A 19,401-nucleotide genomic window follows, 5' to 3' on the forward strand; every position below is an offset into this window, starting at 1 on the left:
TTTTTTTTTTTTTTTTGACCACCGTATTTGCCCTCCACTTTAACAGTTTACACTCCAGCAGGCGGAGGGGGGGGGGGGGGGGGGGGGGGGGGGGGGTGAGAAAAAAAAGAAAGAAAAAAAAAAAAAGAAAAAGATAACCAAATAAACAGGAAAAGTTGAGTTTGTATCTGGACCGTGTCCACCTTGTTTAGATCCGTTCCGTTTGATTAAAGCCGGCTGTGTTTCAGGCTCTAAGACAGCGGCCCTGGTGGGACATTCTGCTGTTCATTTAGGAGTTGCTTGTGAGGGTCTACAGAGAGGCAAAAAACTTTTTGGGGCCTGTGAATGCAATTATCCTAAAAACCTTGAACCAAAGCCACTAACAACAAATACATGTTGTTATCATCATAATCATGCAGCAATTTTGCATTGGAAAAAAACAACAAATTTATTGTATCATGCCATAATGAGAGTAGTATGAGAGCGAGCATTATCGGCGCCAGGTTTGCCGCTTAGACATGTTTTAAGGCCACACCTCATTTGAAGGAATTAAAAAAAAAATAATCCACACAAAAGTCAGCAAAATCTCAAGAATGGAGAGCATGAGGAAAGTGTAGAAATGGAAGGACAGAAAAGAGAGTGAATAAGACTGAAAGGGAGAAAGAGAGAGAGAGAGAGAGAAAGAAAGAGAGAGAGGAAGCCTGACAGAAATAGGTTTTTCCTGTTCGTCTTTTGTGTGTGTGTGTGTGTGTGTGTGTGTGAAAAAGGAACACTCCTGTGGGGCTGAGTGGTGTGTAGCCAATCACGACAGGCAGGAGAGACAAAGCCTGAGAGCATGTGCAGGTCTCTTCCTTTAGCCCTTTCACCTCACACTTAGAAAATAAATCTTTAAGAGTCTGTTCTCACTCTCACAGGCTCACCCCCCACACAGCAGAAATATGACTATTTTACTTATAACTATTTATTATTTATAACTATTTACCTTTTAAATGTCATACACTCTGTAAACCCACTGTGTGAGTCAGTAAGAGGGACCAATGCTTTCAGAATAAAAGAAACACTTACAAATACAATCTACACATATCTACAGCGTGTTGATATAACTTAACAAATTCAGAATAACTTCAATTTTTTTTCCCCTCTACAACGCTTTCCTGACACAAAAACGATGCATCTAAACCCTTTGCACCGACTGTTAAGCTCCATATTAGCATGCTCTGCTAGCTACCTCCAAAGATTCCAAATCAGTCTAAAAGGGGATTGTTAGGCAGAGGCAATACACTATTATTGTTAAATGGGCCTAATTCACTACCCTCATATCTGTAACAGTGACCTAAACGAATAACCCCAAATCCTCCGCTAAGTGTAAAACCTCAAATCAAAGCCCAATCAACTTGTCTGAGTGGCGGTAACCGAAATGCTGGCTGTGAACACCACACCACTTGACTTCCAACACCCAGACAAACGGAAAAACGGAAAAGGAAAAAGGATGTGAGAATGAGACTCAAAATAGCCACCCATGTAACATAGCTGCCATGTTCTCATCCCTCGAAATATCACAGTCAACCACAATGTAGGTATTTCAGCTGGTAATGATAGTGACGGCAAGCAAAAGAATGTCAGTTTGCGGGATTAACATGGCATTTTACGACACGTAAAGACTGCAATTGGATGATCAAAGTTTAGACAGATTTTTGGAACCTTTTCATTTCTCCTCCCCCTTCCTTCTTCTCCCGTCTCTTCCAAGAGAGAACGTAGCGAGCGCGTGGGGGGGATCGCCAACGACCTCCTCCTGCTCCCGAGTGTAAACTTTCACCGGCCCCTTCACAGACTTGTATAAGGAGCGACTGGCAACCCAGTCCAAGAGGACGTGCCAGGACAGCTGTTATTCTCCTGCGAGGCCAACTCCACTCTGTGGGTGTCACTTCAAAAAAAAAAAAGAAAAAAAAAAAAAAAAGGGAAAAGCAAAGGGACAAAGGAAGAGCAAAAAGGGAACACCCACTGAGCTAAGCCTAGAAACCGAAACAATACGACCGAAAACCTCACCGTCAACCTCAATCTCACAGTCAGGTCAAAGGGAATACAGTCAGGTGTGTGTGTGTACCGATGCCATTTACAGATTTTTCAGGCAAAATCTCCGAATGCCCCGTTCTGAATTTCATTAGGGTGCGAGTACAACATAATAACGCTCATTCATGAACTATAAGTGGGCTGAATGCAATTTGGACCAATAAAACTCAAGAAGCGACAGTATTTTGTTGTTTAATATTCGAGTGCTGGGTGTGGTATACTCATCCAAGGCAAATGATGGGCCACTGAAGACTGTTTATCAAATCTCTCAGTCCCTGCACTTGCATAAACTCTCATGCTTTTCTTCAATAAAATATTCCATGCTTTGAGGCCAAGCGCGATATTTAGATTGGCTGGGTTTTCGGTAGCGGAAAAAAAAAAAGAGAGAGAATGAAATGGTCGAGAGGCAGGATGAGGAAAGCCAGTCGGCGACTGGAGGGGGCGGCTTTGTTTTTCTCCAGCACACTCCCTTCCAGAATCCTCTGTCCCAGCGACCAAACAGACCTAGCACGGGCTTACGACTCTGTCACTACCTCACAGCAAACGAATACCCATGAAAATGAGTAAGGGAAACAACCCGGTCGTTTAACTGCTAACCATCAGGCTAAGTGACCCCCCGCCCAAACAATTCTGGTCTCATGCATCGGTGGTGTTAATCACTGTGCTACTTCATCTGATAGGAAAAGTGCAATGCAAATGGTTTTGTTAAGTTTATCAAAGCCAGTCCAGCGACAGAATGAGGCATCCTAAACTGTAACAGGACATTGCATGTCCCTGTTAAAACTTGCATAATAACTGTTCTACCTTGTATAAGAACTGAGGTATTAGCTGATAACTGGCTTCCACAGCTGCTGTAGTCACATGAAAAAAAAAAAGTTCACCGTCAAGTTTTTACTTTAAAAGAACTCCAGCAGTGAGGATTTGATACGTTCCACTTGCTCCAAAAACCTAAGTTTCCAGATGTGAACATTAGTGTCCCCATAGCTGGAAACAACGGGAAGGAACAAAGTTTGAATGAGCCAGTCCACTACCTTTTACAATCCAACTGTATAAAGAATCATGAATTTCAACCAGAAGAGCCACTGGAGTATTTGAAAGCCCCACTGATAGAGCTTTAAGGTAAATAGAGGATGGTGAAGAAACAGAAAAAGAAATATGGTATATCTTTCCTGAAAGCACTGTCCTTTCCCAAGAAAAAAAAAAAATGTTTCTCTACCAAAGCAAAAACGTGACTCGCCTCTCTTTCTGTCCGTTCGGTACATTTTTGTAGGCACTGACAAAGCTTTGTAGTGTTAGCCACATGAGAACAATGTCATCACATCTGTCACCAATTATAAGGGGAGGGGAAAAAAGGTGCAAGACAATCATTTTTTGTTACCTAACGTTTGAAACTAGCCAAACTCTTTTCCTTCAAATTAGCAAAATGCTACCATTCAGCGTATTTCTACATCTAGTCATCAGAGATTAGTCATCCAGCGAAGCATCTAACAGACTCTGATTTTTTTTTTTTTTTTTTTTTTTTACATAGAGCCTAAATTGTTTTGGCTTGAAAGTCAAAGCAGTAACTAAAGATGGCAATTACAGCCCATGTCATCAATGAACCCCCACACTATTCAAAACATTCAGCCATAAGGCATGTAGTTAGGCAATGCTCCTCTACAGCCTCTACGCAATGTCCTGTCTAAACCACAGTGAGTCCACAGAGAAGGGACTTTGATTTGCTGAAAAGTTTCAGGACTTATTAAACAACCATGCAGAGTCATTATGTATCATTTAAGACGGATTCTCCGCAGGGCACTCCTGACTAAGTTTCCATTACACAGCGTTGCAGGACATTGTGGTTGGATGGGCTGGATGATCTGGTCCTGGGAGAATGGAGAATAAAGGATGACTTGGGAGGGGGGGGGAGGGGATGACCTTCACTAAGGGGGTGTGCACCTCAGCCTGGCACAACCCCTTTACGCGAAACAAGAAAACTGACTCATTCTAAATGATACAGTGCCATGGAGTAGTAACAGTTCTTTTAAAATCTTACTATAAACCCCCTCTCTTTTCCACTATGGTTTTTCTACTTCCTCTTTGCCCTTTTGTCGTCTTCTCTTTCTTTCTCTTCCTTTTTCTTTCTTTCTCTCTTTCTCTCTTTCGTTCTCTTTCTCCTCTCTCCCTTTCTCTCCCCTTTTCTCCCTCTCTCATTTTCAGCTTCACTTGCAGCTGTTGCTTGTTTTAAACTGCATATTTTCAGTTCAGAACATAACCCTTAATTACCTGATAGAGGAAGAGAAGGAAAAAGAGGCGTCTGGCAGACACACTCACATTCCACACAGAAATTTCACTGTTCAAACACTCAGCGGTTACACAGCTCTCACACAGCTGCAGACCTGTTCTCAGTAAGCATGAGGAATAATACACATATGTTAAAAAACGGTATGCAGCCAATGATATTTGCACAGCGCTGCCGAGGTGGACGCGCATTTCCGCAGCAAATGAGCGATGTGTGGTCTGCAGCCACGAGTGGTACTGCCTGGCCTTTCCAGCACAGGTGCACGGGATCTCGGAGCAATGAACAGGTGGTGACTGACATGGATGTGTTTAGTGAGGGGAGACTCCTGTGTGAGTCCACCTGCAGAGCTTTGTTCAACCTCTGCTTCTTCTCAATGGACCTCTGGAGGCTTCAGCACTCATCAACAATGAAAAGAATCATTTCACCGACTCCAAAGTATTTCAGAGTAGATGGGGAGAGACAGTCTGCATCACGTCATTTGGCGTATTGCTATTCTCTGCTCGACTTTTTTGGCTGACTCCGTCGTACTGTTCCCGAAACGTTCGCCGCAGTGCGCCGACTAGAGCGAAACTCACTGAAAGATTTCACGATTAAACACTGAAATCACTGTATTCTGACGCTGAAGTCTGCAAACAAAATACTTTCTACATTCTTTCCTGTTTCACTTTATCCCTTTGTCAACTCCACACAGTAAATGGAGAACATTGTCATATGGTTTAATGTTTAGCCCACACTGACAAAGTAGAGAGAGAGAGAGAGAGAGAGAGAGAGAGAGATAGAGAGAGAGACGGAAAAAGGAAAAAAAAAAAGAGTGACTCCTTCCATTTTCCCATGCCAGTAATCTCTCTTTGAGGGTGCTGTGTCTGTAATTGCTGGGACGCTTCTATGTGAGCACTGTTCTCCACTACTGCTGAATAGATGAGACCTCTTGTCCTCCAACAACCAGCTTTAGCAGATAAAGCCTCTCATTTTACATGGCTGCGGGGTCAATCCCTCGTCCATTTCAAAAGCTCTGGTAAAAAATGATTAATCAAAACAGCGATTACGGTCACGCACGGAGTCACAGGCAACCCACTGTTTAGACGCAGCAGGATTTCTTTGCCAACTGACAGCTTTTATTTCATGGTAGAGGGGCTCATTTTACACTTCATTTTGCAACTTTGATGAAAACAAGCACAGAGGATTCACAACAAGCTTATTCTTCGGGATGTGCGTGGCAAAAAAAAACAAAAAAAACGGCACAATATGATTTTTCTCGCAGGAAAATGAAAACAGATAAAACACTATAATTGCTGTCATCTGACTGTGCCACACTGAAAGGCAAATGCATGATCAATTTTCAACATTTTGAAGCAATTTTCACTCGCAATTTGAACACAATATAAAGACCGTTCCTTTCGAATTCATGAAAACACAATGTGAATGCAAAGCAGCTTTCAAAAAAAAAAAAAACTCCTGCCTCATAAAACTTTTCTAATACAGCTGAGAGCGTATCAACGATGTAAGACACTGCTCTCTAATAATCCAAAAAACGGCCTACTTCAAAATTTTATGTCATTCGTATCTTCATATAATCTGTGCATCTGCAGAGCCTGCATAGGCAAAGCATCCATTGTCACAGCAACGACTCCAAAGTAAGAATTTAAATTCTGATTCATTCCCCTGGCTGTTGGTTCTCAGTTTCATCCTGTGGAAAATCTCTCTTCCCTGGAAAACTCTATCATCTCTCTGGACTCGACTCAATCCCCATCCATCCCCTCCCTAAAAGCTTGAGGTTTTCACCACCACACCTCTGAAACATTCCTGGCGTGAGGGGACTGCAGTTTTCTCTCTCATTCCCGTCACCCCTTTTTTTTCTTTTTTTTTTTCCTTGTCTTTTCTTCTATCTCGCTACATTCCTGCACCTTTTGCACCCATTATACTTCTTGACAATGCCATCACAAGACAGCGATTCTGATGCGCCACAGCATGATGAAGACGCGCAGTCGCCGGGCTGGGAAGAGAGTCTGACCTTGTTCCTTTTGACAGTGACTCAAAGCAGAGGAGGAATATCGACTCAAATCCCGTCCTCCTGGCACTACTTTGTGTCAGGATTTCAAAACAAACATGTGGAAACAACTAACCGTGTTGACAGTTTGACATTTGTTCACCGCATTAAATACCACAATATCGTAATTAGGTATTACAAAAAAAAAATTTCTGCCCTGTTTTCATGTTCCTCAGATGAAAAAAACCAACAACAAAAAAAAAAACCCCAACAAACAAAAAGAGAATTTCCAAGAAAAGGCCTGAAATGAGGGTTTGCATATAGGATCGTATGACAAGCTTTGACAAAACATCAGAATTTCTAATGAGGTCAATAAAAAGCAGATGGAATTCTCCTGCACACACAATGCAACAGGGGCTTGCCGCAAAAATGATCCACACATACTTGCAAACACGAGCGCTTTCTACAAAAACACGGAGAGTAGCCCGCTATAGATTGATTGAAAAAAAAAGAGGAAAAATGCCAGTGTTTTGCAAAAGAAACTGTGAATATGAAAGGTCAGCTGATGAGTGCAAGTACATTATATCAAACACTGTCTGCTTCTTCACTTTAGAAGACTGAAGTTGAGCATTAGGACCCAGCATGGACAGCAGCATTAAGAACAAGCATGCCACAGACTTTGACAGAAAGAATTTATTTGAAAAGATGTTGAAGAACAATGCTATCGTTACGATCAATACATGGTGAGTGTCATTTGCAGATAACTCATAGTTAATAAAAAAAAAAAAACATTATGTCCATCCAGAAGTTCAGTTATACTCCTCATAAAACATTCGCCACTATTATCAGTCAGTTGGTACCTCACACCACATCTGCAGGGCCTGTCAATCAACAGCCATTTCATACACAAACAATGTGCAACTGGCAATGAAACCAGACAGTATTACCACTGATATCCTGGGTAGGGCATAACAAACACACACACACACAACATGATTGTATCCGCTCTGAAAGAACCAGCCTAAAGCGAAATCCTATTTGATCCCGAGCCATGATATTTGAAAAGACTTGTTCAGTGAAAGAGAAATGAAACGCGTTGCGGTACTACACAATCCAATTAGCCAAGCCTGTCCGCTATTACCATTACCTCCAGTCATAAGTGGTGGCAGATTAGCAGGTTTCTTCCAAAAGCTAACATCTGTCTTGAAAGTCACAAGGCAGAGGGCGGAACTCAATAGTGGCCCTGTTAATTAAAGATAGTCACAGCAGGTCAGTAAGGGTCAAAAGACACTTGCAGAGGCAAGTGAAAAGGCGGGCATATCCGGAGCGGAGAGCCTCTCTGGCGACTCTGGAGGTGCTAATTGGCTATAATCCTCTTGCGATGAAGCGATTAGACGGTTTTGACTAGGCCCCAATTTTACCGCACTCTAAGGGAGAAATATGCGCAGATACTTTGAAGCACCAGGCAGCCAGGCAGAGTTAGACACCGGGGCTCGATCACACTTCATTGCTCCCAGTTGCACATTAAGACTTCAACTCATTTGACTCCCCGCAATACGCTCCATTTTGACAACTGCGCTTAATCTATATTTTCCTCACCGAGATGTGAAGAAAAAGAAAGAGAGAGAGAAAGAAAAAAAAAAAAAAAAAAGGGAATAAATTTTAAAAGACCATCTTGAGAAGTCTTAATGAAAACCTCCACTTATATATTTCAACAGACATGCCGGTTTGATCTAACAGCCAAAAAGTGAGGGTCCCTTTCCAAAAAAAGTTCGCTCCTCCACTTAAGACGCCAGTGGTTTTGGAGCTCCCTCTCTCATACATTCTTCTTCTCCCACTCCATCATCTCTCTCTCTCACTCACTCCGTCTCTTCGCTGCCCTGTCAGAATGTGTCAGTGATGTGAAGTGCAAATTGTACATCATATTAAGCTCAGTGCAACTTATATTGAATCCCGTGTTCATTCTACTACTATGGTAACTCTTTAAGAATTATCCGATTTGTTGCCGACTTGGAAGCGTCCAACAGATTTGTCAGCAGTACAACTTGAGATTGCCCTTGGTGGGGGTTTTACGATTTAGTGAAAAAAACAAACAAACAAATAGACTCACCCCCCCCCATGCAATGAGCCTAGAGCAGATTGTCGGTGGGGCTGAAGCCAGGGTGAGTGTGTGCCAAGCTGCCAGCTGAGACAAGGGATGTATCTGCAGCATGTTGCAGCAGATAGAAATCACATATTAGTTCACATGTATTTTAGCCCCCATCGAACTATAGACCACCTATAGAAACTCAATGCCTTCCTTGATAAGATGGGAGCACATCTGTTTCTCTAGTCAGGAAGAACTGAAGCGAAAGACGCAAGCAAAGCTCCACAGTACCGGGTTTCTCAGCGAAAACTGCAACCTTTTAAAATGACAGAGGCAGTTCCGATGCTCATGATTCTTTTGGATGTGAAAAAAATGCGTTGATCTACCAGTCCACCGAGTCTAAGGCTAAGCCCTGATCTGATTTACCTGGCTAAATAAAAGGTACGACTGAAATGCGTACGAAGCTAGCCATGGCGAGATTAGAGACTTCTGTATGAGCACAAGCACAGGAACTTTTCCATTTGACCTAGCTCGCTCCCATTCCCTCCATCCAAACAGGCATTCTTCCATGACGGTAATCATTTCTTCACTGATCATACCTCTCCACGATCTCTCTCCTGCACTGCTCTTTCAGTACCACCGAAAAGAGCATTTATGGAGAAATCGAGTCATCAAACAAGCAAAATTCGGTTGTTAAATAAATAAATAACAGAGGAAAAAAAATGGCAAAAATAAAAGTGCAGCAGGAGAGGGTCTCTTGGGCCAGTAGTTATTATGGAGTCATTATGCAGGAAATGGTAGCAGAGCAGTAGTAGGGAGCAATTAGAGGCTGTGGGAGGGGGCTAGAGGGAGGCCGTGGGGATAGGACCTCGAAATTCTCCAATATTTACTCCTGAGGGACGGAGGTGTTGAGGAACAAAAATACCAGCCATTCTCATATTCACAGCCTGACGATCCTTCGGTAAGCAGCAAACGCTTGCTACTCCCAATCGAGACACGGGATTGATGGTCCCTTATGTGTTTTTCCCCTCATAATTAGCATAATTTTCCCCTCATATGTACCACGCACTAATTTCTCTTTTAAACTGCCCAACCACAGCTATGGTTCATTCGTGCGAGACCCAGCCTTTCTCAGAACACGGAACCAGCAACAGCAGTGAGATTGGTTTTGGAATAACGTACAAAAAACCTTGTGACTCATCGATCGTTCCAGTTTGATTATTACTGCAGACACTGTGGTGAGGACATTGCCGTGCCAATGTTCCACTTCTGGTATAACACTCTCTTCTTCAGATGTCACAACAAAGTCAAGAGATCTGCGTAGCCTCTCAAAACACATACAAAACTCTCTTCAAATTCAAACACGTCATTGAACGGACTTATACGCAGCTAATTTATCTAAGGTCGTAACCTCTCTTTCTTTTTTATTCTTATAAGAGTGTCTGGAGAGAGAGCTCATGTTGCCTGTAACAGAACAGGACTTTAGATCGGTCTAATGGCTGGCCTTTACCCGGTTTTTATCCATTCTCAAAAGGTAACTCAAACCGGGGGAACACAGACCCTCCCCGGAGGGAATCACCGCGTCCACACTTTCATTGTTTCCTTTCACAATATTACAGTGTTTCCCAGTCAAGAATATACAACGGGCATTGAAAGAAACGTGTAAGCCAAGCTTGGTGTGACTTAAGCTTGGCACATCGTGACTTTGTAAAAAAAAAAGAAATCAAAAAGAAAAAAAGAAAAAAAAAAAAGGCCAGTCAAAGTGTTTCTTCCTGCCTCTCCCTTGCTCTCACCACTGCTGGCTCAACAGAGCAGGTGTCTGCCCACATTCCTTACATAATCTCTTGTCAAACATCTCGCACAGTAACAGGCACTCACAGCTGCGGCACAATGAGCCCATATTACACTACAGGACCACGGCCAGGCAACAGACACCCAATCCCCTCAAAGGTCTCTGAGTAACAGCCGCCACTCCACCCCACCAGCAGAGGTCACCCAGATGGCTGAATTGGAAAATGTCACTGGTAAACCTTGCCATTGTCACCTCAACACAGTTTTTTCCCCCAGCTACCTCAAAGGGTTTACAACACATAGACGATTCAAATGTTTTACCCGCTCCGTTTATTAACGACATGCAGAGGGGCGGATGAAATTTTAACGCTTCCTTCTAATTTCTGTTAGCAAAGTAAACAGTATTTATCCAGCCACCTTGGTATCTCTTGGTAACTTCACTTAGCGGTGTTATCATTCCAACGGTTAATCAATAGAATGGCGCGGTGAGAAAATCTGTGTTTGTCACACTCAACCAAATGTACTTTTCAGTGATAAGGGGCTCCTCGTTATCACTGACAGATAAGGCCAAACTCCTCTCCCAGCCGCCTGTCTAAAATCAAAGCCATGGCGAGGGGCATGGATTTAGACGATGGTGATGATCAGGACTCCGTACGCTTTTCATCAGGTCCCTGACACCCTGCTGACAGGCACCCTTAGACCTCTCCAATAGCTTCGGGCAGCTGTCCTTGAGCCTAGAGAGCTGTTGGCCACAGCCCATGAGGGCCCCTCTCTCACTGGGATGTGATTCCTGCCTCAGCAAAAGACACACTGCAGTTTACTTTACACCACCAACACACTCAGGGCCTTTTTTTTTTCTTTTTTTTTTTTTTTTTTTTTTACAGAGACTTGGCCAAGGCCTGGCCTGATTTATGAGTCCCTTTCCCCCTGCGTAGGCCAGGGTGTCTCCTTGTAAGGCAGTGCCATTATACCAGGCGGGCGCCCGCCGCTCCGCTGCTACTGCTCTCGAAGGGTTTTTTTCGATCCGTCCCACGCCTGGGAGAAGCTTGCAGAGCTGAAGATGAAATCAGAGAGCTATGCCATCATTCCACAATTCCTCTGACCTTTCTACTAGGCCAAAACAACCCTGGAAAAAATATGAAATAGTAATAACATGAGTTCACGATTCACTCGTTCAATGATTCTGTTGTCGTCAGTGATGGCACAAACGAAACAAACACTGAATCCAGTCACAGGCAAAAAAACAAAAAAAACAAGACCCTTTCAGTAGCTTTAAATACAAACACACCAACTGTCTCAACTCATTAGCTGCCTAATAAATCAAGATTTTTTTTTCTTTTTTTTAAAAGAGACTTAATGACTACATAGACAATGAGGCCACTTCTTCAACTTTTAAATCGAAAAGGTGTTATGTCATTATTATGTGAGGAAGCCTTTTCACGTGGAATCACGTTTTTCATTTTATATTTCTGCCTGAGTGAGTCAATCCCTCTGTGTTGTGAACCACTGAGGGGGCTTGATGAGGGCACTGAGTGTAGATAGGGCAGAGCTGGGTGTATGGGTGGAGGAAGAGAGAGGGGAAAACCAGGTGATGAGGCACTGAAAGAGGCCATTGAGCAGACTACAGGCTTGTACTCTTGGCCAGGGATGAGTCTGTCGTTGCCATACAGAGCTGCCTCTTTTCTCTTGATGAGCACATATTGCCCTCAGTGAGATGGGAAGTGAACCACTTAATACCCGCAGTCCAACAACATCAACTCGGCTTTCCACCAGGTCGACATCTCTCTCTCTCTCTCACACACACACACACACACACACACACACCAATTAAGGCCTTTCAAGCCACACAAACCATGTCTTTAGAGACTGTTACGCTCACCGACAGCTACAGAGCCAAGCCAGGAACCCGTGTCTTCACATCGACAGAGTAAATAAAAAAAGTGACATCAGCGAGTCCCAGCCTTTTCGCCTCAAGACTTCAAAGCTAAACTCGCAGCAGGGCGCACGGTGTTTGATACTTCAACTCAAACACACTGATTTACAGCTGGGTCATTACCCCTCTTACACTCAAAGAAACAGGTCAGGTTTGAGTGTGGGGAAAACCTAATACCCATCTGCATCTAATTTTAAGTTCACTCTTGTTTTTAAAAAGGAATATTAAATACAAAAAAATACACATGATATTCGGTGGCTGAAGAAAAAAAACAATAGTCTGTTTGTTCCAGATGCAAGAAGACCACCTCTCCATTTGAATATAATTGAGATATACATACAGAAGAGACATTATCTGACAGTAATCCCTCGTCAGGGGCCAAGAATCTAGTTAATATCAGGCGCCCATCTGACCCCAACACAAAGTACAAAGCAGGCACACAGACAGGCAGACACTGCCATTTACCTGCAGAGACAATCAGAAACATATAAAGAACTGTACGGTTTTTGGGGGCAAACAAACTGCAGTCCTGGAAAAATTCCAGACAAACAGAAAAATGACAGAGGTAAATGTAATTCACAACGTTGTACAAAGCACATGCTGAAAATGGAAATTTATATTGAATAATGCCATTGCCCTTTTAAATAAATTCCACGGATGTTTACACAGAGCGTCGGTAAAATGTATAAAAATAAGAAATACTACCCAAAGAAATTACATTTTCTTTTTAAACCAAATAATTACATCTACCTAAAAATAACAATACAAAAACTGTTAAATCATATTGTATGAGCCATATGCCACTAAGCTTCACATCACCCAGCTGGCCTACACATTTCAGTGCTTTACTGCAGTAATTAAATATTATACAATGAAGGCCATGTAAAAGATTTTAAATAGGTCACAAAAAATTCCCTTTAAGTTCCTTTTAGATTGTAAATTACTTTGTTCATTATTAAAATCCCTGCTTATTAAATTCCATTCTCTATGTGCATTGTCTTGTATCAGCAAAGATAGCTTGGCATTTTGGAGCTGAATGTGACAGCGTTTTCAGCTCATTTGCATTGTATTCTGGGCTGTTCTTTGCCCATTACAGGGTAATGGGGCTTTGCTAATGAACTGTCTATCACAGTCCAACTAGATCGATGTGTCTGACACGCTCTCTAATCCACCTGTGCAATGTAACAGCGTCGGCTAGCCGGGCAACAAATTTGGACTGTGTCAGAAAACGTTCTGGAGTGGGCGGAAAAATTACACTCTCTTTCACTCAACAGAAACCGTCACCCTGCCTCTCCTTCGGCTATACACACAATCATTTGTGCAATGCATTTGTGTGGCACTCCCACCTGCCTCCTGCGATCCCTGCACTGTGCTCAGACACAAGCAGACACAGACTACGTACTGAACAATGACAGTGTGATTAATTCTAAGATGCTTTTTGGAACATAATTTGCTTGCCAAGCAGACATGATCCTACATGCTAAAGGAGGCGTTACTGGTGCAGTGGACCAAAATGGGTACCAACGTACAGAGGCGTATCTCAGCGTGGCACCAATACACGCAGGAGTTCACTGCAGGAGATTATCCACTCCAAAATAAACATAAACACATAGTAATATGACAAATAACTATAACTCAGCTAAGATCCTGCAGTGGGAGCATGTTATTCGAAATTGTTCCTGGATCCAACTGTAGAATTAAACAGGAACCAAGTAATGTCCTTCCAAAAAAAAAAAAAAAAAAAAAGAATCAAATAAATGTAGATGCCTGTGCTGGTTGAGCAATAATCATATGGCCAGATTCCCACTGAATTTATTTCTCCTCCTGTCATACAGCAGGCTATAAATATTTCAGATTAAATGAGGAAACAATGTATTATTTTAAAACCTGGAAAAACTGACCTTGTGACGCAAATTCTGTTTATTTTAGAGTGGCTGCATAGCTTGTGTTTAACGTTGTCAGTGAAAATGCCATTGCCAGCTACTGTACAATATGACAGAGGAAAGGTCACCTATCGTTACCAGAAAGCAAAAATACTGGCTTGTATTAATCCATTAAAAATGAAACAGTTATAATCCTAAAATTGTTTTTGTATCTGGAAATGTACTCGAATTATCCAATCTTGTAAGTGAGCATATTTTCTCAAATATTACTGTGGTGCAGTATGGTAGGGGGTAGGACAAACAAACACGTCCTGAAAATAAATCACATAACAAAATCGTGGTTTTACTAGAAGCCAAAAAATGAAATACTGCGAACGAAAATAGTACCCTTCCTTTAACATGACAATAGCCTCACACAAGTAAAGACATCTTACGTCTGAAATGGATAGTTTAACAGTTGAACTAATTTTTGAGCAGTAGCGAATGGGAATTAAGACCAAGAATGAACTAATAGCATAAAACAAAACCTTCACATAAGCAAAGCTTATTAACAGAATAACAACTATTCAAAAAGACATTAAGATTTGCAAAAGCCTTCTGCAAGAGAAAGCTACTCCTTCCTGGATTTGAAACGACACATGGAGTAACAATGAACATAAATCGCCGAATAATGGTTCCTGGGCCAATAATTTGTCAATCTGCAAAGCGATAGAATACTATTATTTCCCTCTTACATTTTTTTCTTGCAGCCTTCAAGCGTCATGCTTCTTCTTATTCTCCCAATGTCGTCTAATTTTCAAATTAATTTTGATGAAAATAATACATGATTACTAATAACGGTATATTCTGAACACCTTTGTCTCAGAGTAAATAAACACATGCTATTCAAGAAAAGATTTCACTGTGAAAATTCTGAAACCATAATTTCAGGAGTTCTTAGCAAACGATTTGAGGGAGGACCCCATATGTCTCATCAAATCTAAGTTTAAGGAGGGTATTAAGACAAAATTTAAGCCATGCTAGATAGAAGATAACTTTTTATGTTTTTTCGCTTACAAAGTTTCACACCATGCAACATGTCGTTATTAACTAAGGGACAAGGTAACCGCTCCTATTAGTTAATTGCATGTCGTGTCTCAAGATTGATTCCAGATTTGAGGTCGGGCGAGTTACAGTTAGCAAGCCATTTTTAAAAGTGGACATAAACCTGTCATGCTTTAAATTAATTTCCATGTGGCTGCAGCTTTGTACGCTACATTGTAATCCATCTTTTGATAGGTACAGCGTCTCAATTATTCAGTTGATAGTTTAAAACACTTCTCTCTAAGAGTGGATTTTGACCATACTCCTGCGATTACGGCTTACCTTTTTGTGTCTATCTTTGAAAGGCAACGCCGGCCATGGCATCTCCTGCAAGAAGTCCTGCCAGTGTTTCTGGTCCTGATCAGATGAAACAAAGACGATTTCCAATTTGTCTTTGTGTTCAGAGGATTTTTTGAACTTGCTGTAAAACTCGCAAAGACTAGCATTGAACTGTTTACAGGGGCCGTTCAAACTGCAGCCGAAGTACAGCCCGACTAAGGACAGCTTACTGCCCAGCGCTTGAACATCCACCTCGGCTTTCTCGCCGTTGACAAGCCGCTCTCCTAACAGATTCACAAGGAACTCCGACATTGCTGCTCACGGTTTAATATGGACCCGATTTTGTCCGTTGTTTTATCCGATTAATTAATGGTAGATCTCCCAGGCTCAAGGACAGTCAGTACGTCCTCGTCCCCCTTTTCGCCTTTTTGAAGCACACCAACAGCGTGGAATTGTGTCAGCATGGACTGGAGGCACACCGCTGCTTGCTAACTGTCTTCGCTGTAGAATGGTGTTAAGGAATGCGCTCTAGATATAGCCTACTCCACAGCAACAGTGGTTCTATGCATCAAACTATACGGTAGCCTCATGACACCTAGTGGCGAGATAACAATATTGCACCTCGTAAATGTCAAATGACATCGTTGTCAGAATTCCACAGAAGAGTTCTTCCATTACTGGTCTTAACCAATTAACATTTGACAAATAAAACTTTATATGGTTAGCTGCCTATCCCTACCTACTTTTTGTGATCATCAGTCAACATATCACCTAATTAGGGATACCCTGTATTGTCTCTATTTTTATCATGTTCCTTAAATTAAATTAAATCCTTTAATTCCTTAAAGTAATGAATACTGGTTTCTTTGTGGATGACATCCTACACAGTTTGTTCTAATCTTTACCCGAGTTCTTTAATTCTTACGCAGAGGACTTGAAAGCTGTCTATAGCTTTAAACCCTGAAAGCAAAAAAGTGATATTTATATGAGTTTGACAATTTTTTGTAATAAATCTACAACACCTAATGTCAGGCATCTGCTCTGTAAAATAACTGTATTTCTCTGTTTTCTGGCTTGCAAACCCCTTTTTAAAATTATAATCAGCTGGAGGAGTATATGAATTAACAGTTACACACACAAATATATGTATATCCTTTAGTCATCAGTTCCTACTAAATGATTCTTATTTGTACCAGTAATATTTGACCAGAATCATAAAGCAATTATGATCATTTCAGTTAATGCAAAACATGTTTCCATAACTATCAAAGAAATCACAGGTAGTAAAGTTATGAGATCAACAGAAAATTCCTCTTACACTGTAATTTGAGACAATTAGCTAAGGGCTCTCTTTTATGCCCTTATCTCCCAATTTAACCGTACATTTGAGTTTTAAGCACACATTTAAGTCCAGTTTGAGTTTAAGTAAGGATCTGCTAATTTTCAGTTTTCATATATAGGATTATATCTTGCGAAGGTGGACAATCATATTGTTTGGAAAATGAACAAAAGGCAAAAATTGTGATTCAACAACATACACTGTGTTAAACAAGAGCAGAGTCAAATTTCATATAAAAGACTGATAAAGCTATGAGCCAAAAGTATTAGAACATTTTGAGATGCAGAGGACAAAACGTGTGCCATGCTTAAGCATCACTTGTGTGTTCAGGCTAGTCCTCAGTGAACACCATCCGGACCAGATCTGCTTTGAAACACTCCTCTTCCACCAGCTTCTGGGGCTGTAACAGCAGTGATACACAAAGCATCAGTTCCAACACTGATCTGTTTTGAGAAACACGTCGTAACTTACTACAGCAAAAATATAGCAAAGTGGTTTATCAGTCTTTAGAGTAATAAATTAGCATGTTCTTATTGCACCATACAGCTTCCAAGAAAACAGTTCGGAACTTACTGTGCCGTAACGCATCAGTGTGGGGACTCCGGTTAGCTTCAGAGCCTTCCGAAACTCGTTGTTAGGGTCCTTCCAGCTGGCAAGTATGCAAATAAACAAAATTAAGTAAGAGTGAAATTTTTTTTATTTTACATTGAAACAAACACATCATAAAAAATAAGAATGCACATTCTGACGATCACCTCTTTAAGCAAGATTACATTTTGTTCCTCAGAGTAAAAGAGACACACAGTGTTAGAATGCAAGTCCCTCTCGATCTGAGCAACGTGCTGTCTATTATGAACAAACGGACTTACACGGATCTCTCACCAACTTGACAGTAAATGAAGACGGAGCCGTCGGGAAGATGGTTCAGTTCTCCTCGAACAACTGGCTCAGCTGATAGAAAAGTCAGATTTTCAGTAATGACATTCCTGACAGCTGTTCAACACGCCAGTGATAGGATAAATAAATCTTATCACACTACCAAGACACTGCATATTGCCATACTGTTACCGATATTTAGAGGGTGTCTTCTAACGTTTTCTACACTTGCAAAATCCTGTTTTCTGTTTGTGAAGACAGTATTGATCTTTCCAGTCTGAAATGAGGAAAATTACTTCTTGTTTGTCGGGTTCAATGATACACGATCATAATTTGGTCATTATACCTTTCACACAATCAGGACACCAGCTCTTTCCCTGGTCATCTTTGTTGCCGGAGAAGTACACAAATATGTCTTTTCCATCCCTTTCAGACACAGCTTTGCGAAATTCTTCGTAGCCATGAACGTTAACTTCTTCAAACTGAACCATAATCACCGATTAAAGGAGAGCAACGATTGAAGGACAGATTCGCAATTAATTCTCTTTGTAAAGTATAAAATATATTACGAAATGCAACTGTACCGCTCCAACCAATAAAACTTTGAACTCTGTAAGTATGCACTAATGCTGCGCGTTTGCACATTTATAATGCCGAACGGTGAAGTTATCGACGTTGCGCATAGTGAAGTCACCCATACTTTCATACACTTCCTGAATGTTTTCCGGAGGTAGTCAGATTTTTTTTTTCAAAATACAAGTACCGACCATTTACTTACCTCATTCATTTTAATGATTTTCATCAAATGACAACAACGGAGAGTGATCAGTGCACGCTAGCAATGATTTCAAATATTCGCGTTAATGTGTCTTTTCATTATCATTATAAATGTAATAAAAAAATAAAAAATATTGCACTAAACAGCAAGATCACTGGCACAATGCAGTTTGATCATCTCGAGGACCCGTAGTGTAATAAAAGAAAGAGGATAACTCGTGCTCGAAAGAACGCTGTTCAAAGTTCCCTAAAAAAGAAAATGTAATTATTTAAGAATGTGTTTTAATTTGACCACTTCTAGCTTGTATGAGCGGTAAATCACTGCTATGCACTTATTTTATTTTGAAAGAAAATGCTGTGCGTCTTTAAGATCACCTCAGAGACTCGATGTTTATATTTTTGAACCACCTGCAGTGAGGAAGTGCACTTGAGAACGACTGAATCGTACACAGAGATCATGGCATGTTGTGACTCCCTGCTGGGATGATTGCATTCCCAAACTACCTGCACTCTGGGACCCTGTTGTCTCAGCCAATTTACTGGTCCTGCAGAGACTTCTTAAAATGCCACATTGCATAGTCACAGCATTTTCTATACAGAGAGGGTATGACGATTCACTGATTCGAATAGGTGCATCAGACGTAATCTGTGACTGCACTGTGTCTTGGGCATGAGTTGGGAGGGAGTCGCGACTGAGCCGTAGAGTCCGATGCGATAGGAGAATCTCTTTTTATTATCATTATTTAAAAGTTATCAAATTACATTGTCTTCACACTGTGCACTTCTCTCTACCTCCCTGTCTATGATTCTCTGTAGGCTATGTTAACGTGAAGGAGGCGTGTCTTCTCATTCATCAAAGGAAAACACTTTTTGTCCCCTCATTACTGGGGGGTATTTCAGAAAGCAGGTTTAGTGAAAACCCAGAGTTAGTTAACTTAGAGTAAGTAGTAAACCTCCTAACAGAAGAGTCCTGTGGCTTCATTCTCCTAGCAAAACAAAGCCTTAGGGCTCTTCTATTAGGAGGTTTACTACTTTCT

At 41.4% G+C, this 19,401-nt stretch overlaps 2 protein-coding genes across 2 annotated transcripts in view; both read right to left on the bottom strand.

Moving 5' to 3' along the window:
• Positions 1 to 15,719, bottom strand: part of nxn (nucleoredoxin) — a 45,950-nt gene extending 30,231 nt beyond the window's left edge. The window contains exon 1 of the mRNA XM_030776888.1: positions 15,376 to 15,719. Coding sequence (XP_030632748.1) covers positions 15,376 to 15,684 — 309 coding nt within the window. The 5' untranslated portion in view covers positions 15,685 to 15,719. The remainder of the gene's footprint in view (positions 1 to 15,375) is intronic.
• A 760-nt stretch (positions 15,720 to 16,479) lies between these two features.
• Positions 16,480 to 18,220, bottom strand: txndc17 (thioredoxin domain containing 17). Its single transcript, XM_030776889.1, has 4 exons — positions 17,934 to 18,220; positions 17,581 to 17,662; positions 17,285 to 17,360; positions 16,480 to 17,111 (listed from the first exon to the last, which is right to left on the bottom strand). The coding sequence occupies exons 1-4, from the start codon at positions 18,076 to 18,078 to the stop codon at positions 17,043 to 17,045; spliced, it is 372 nt and encodes a 123-aa protein (XP_030632749.1). The 5' UTR covers positions 18,079 to 18,220; the 3' UTR covers positions 16,480 to 17,042.
• Between the last annotated feature and the right edge of the window lie 1,181 nt (positions 18,221 to 19,401).

This window comes from Chanos chanos, chromosome 6 (genome assembly GCF_902362185.1).
Source record: "Chanos chanos chromosome 6, fChaCha1.1, whole genome shotgun sequence".
Taxonomy (NCBI): Eukaryota; Metazoa; Chordata; class Actinopteri; order Gonorynchiformes; family Chanidae; genus Chanos; species Chanos chanos.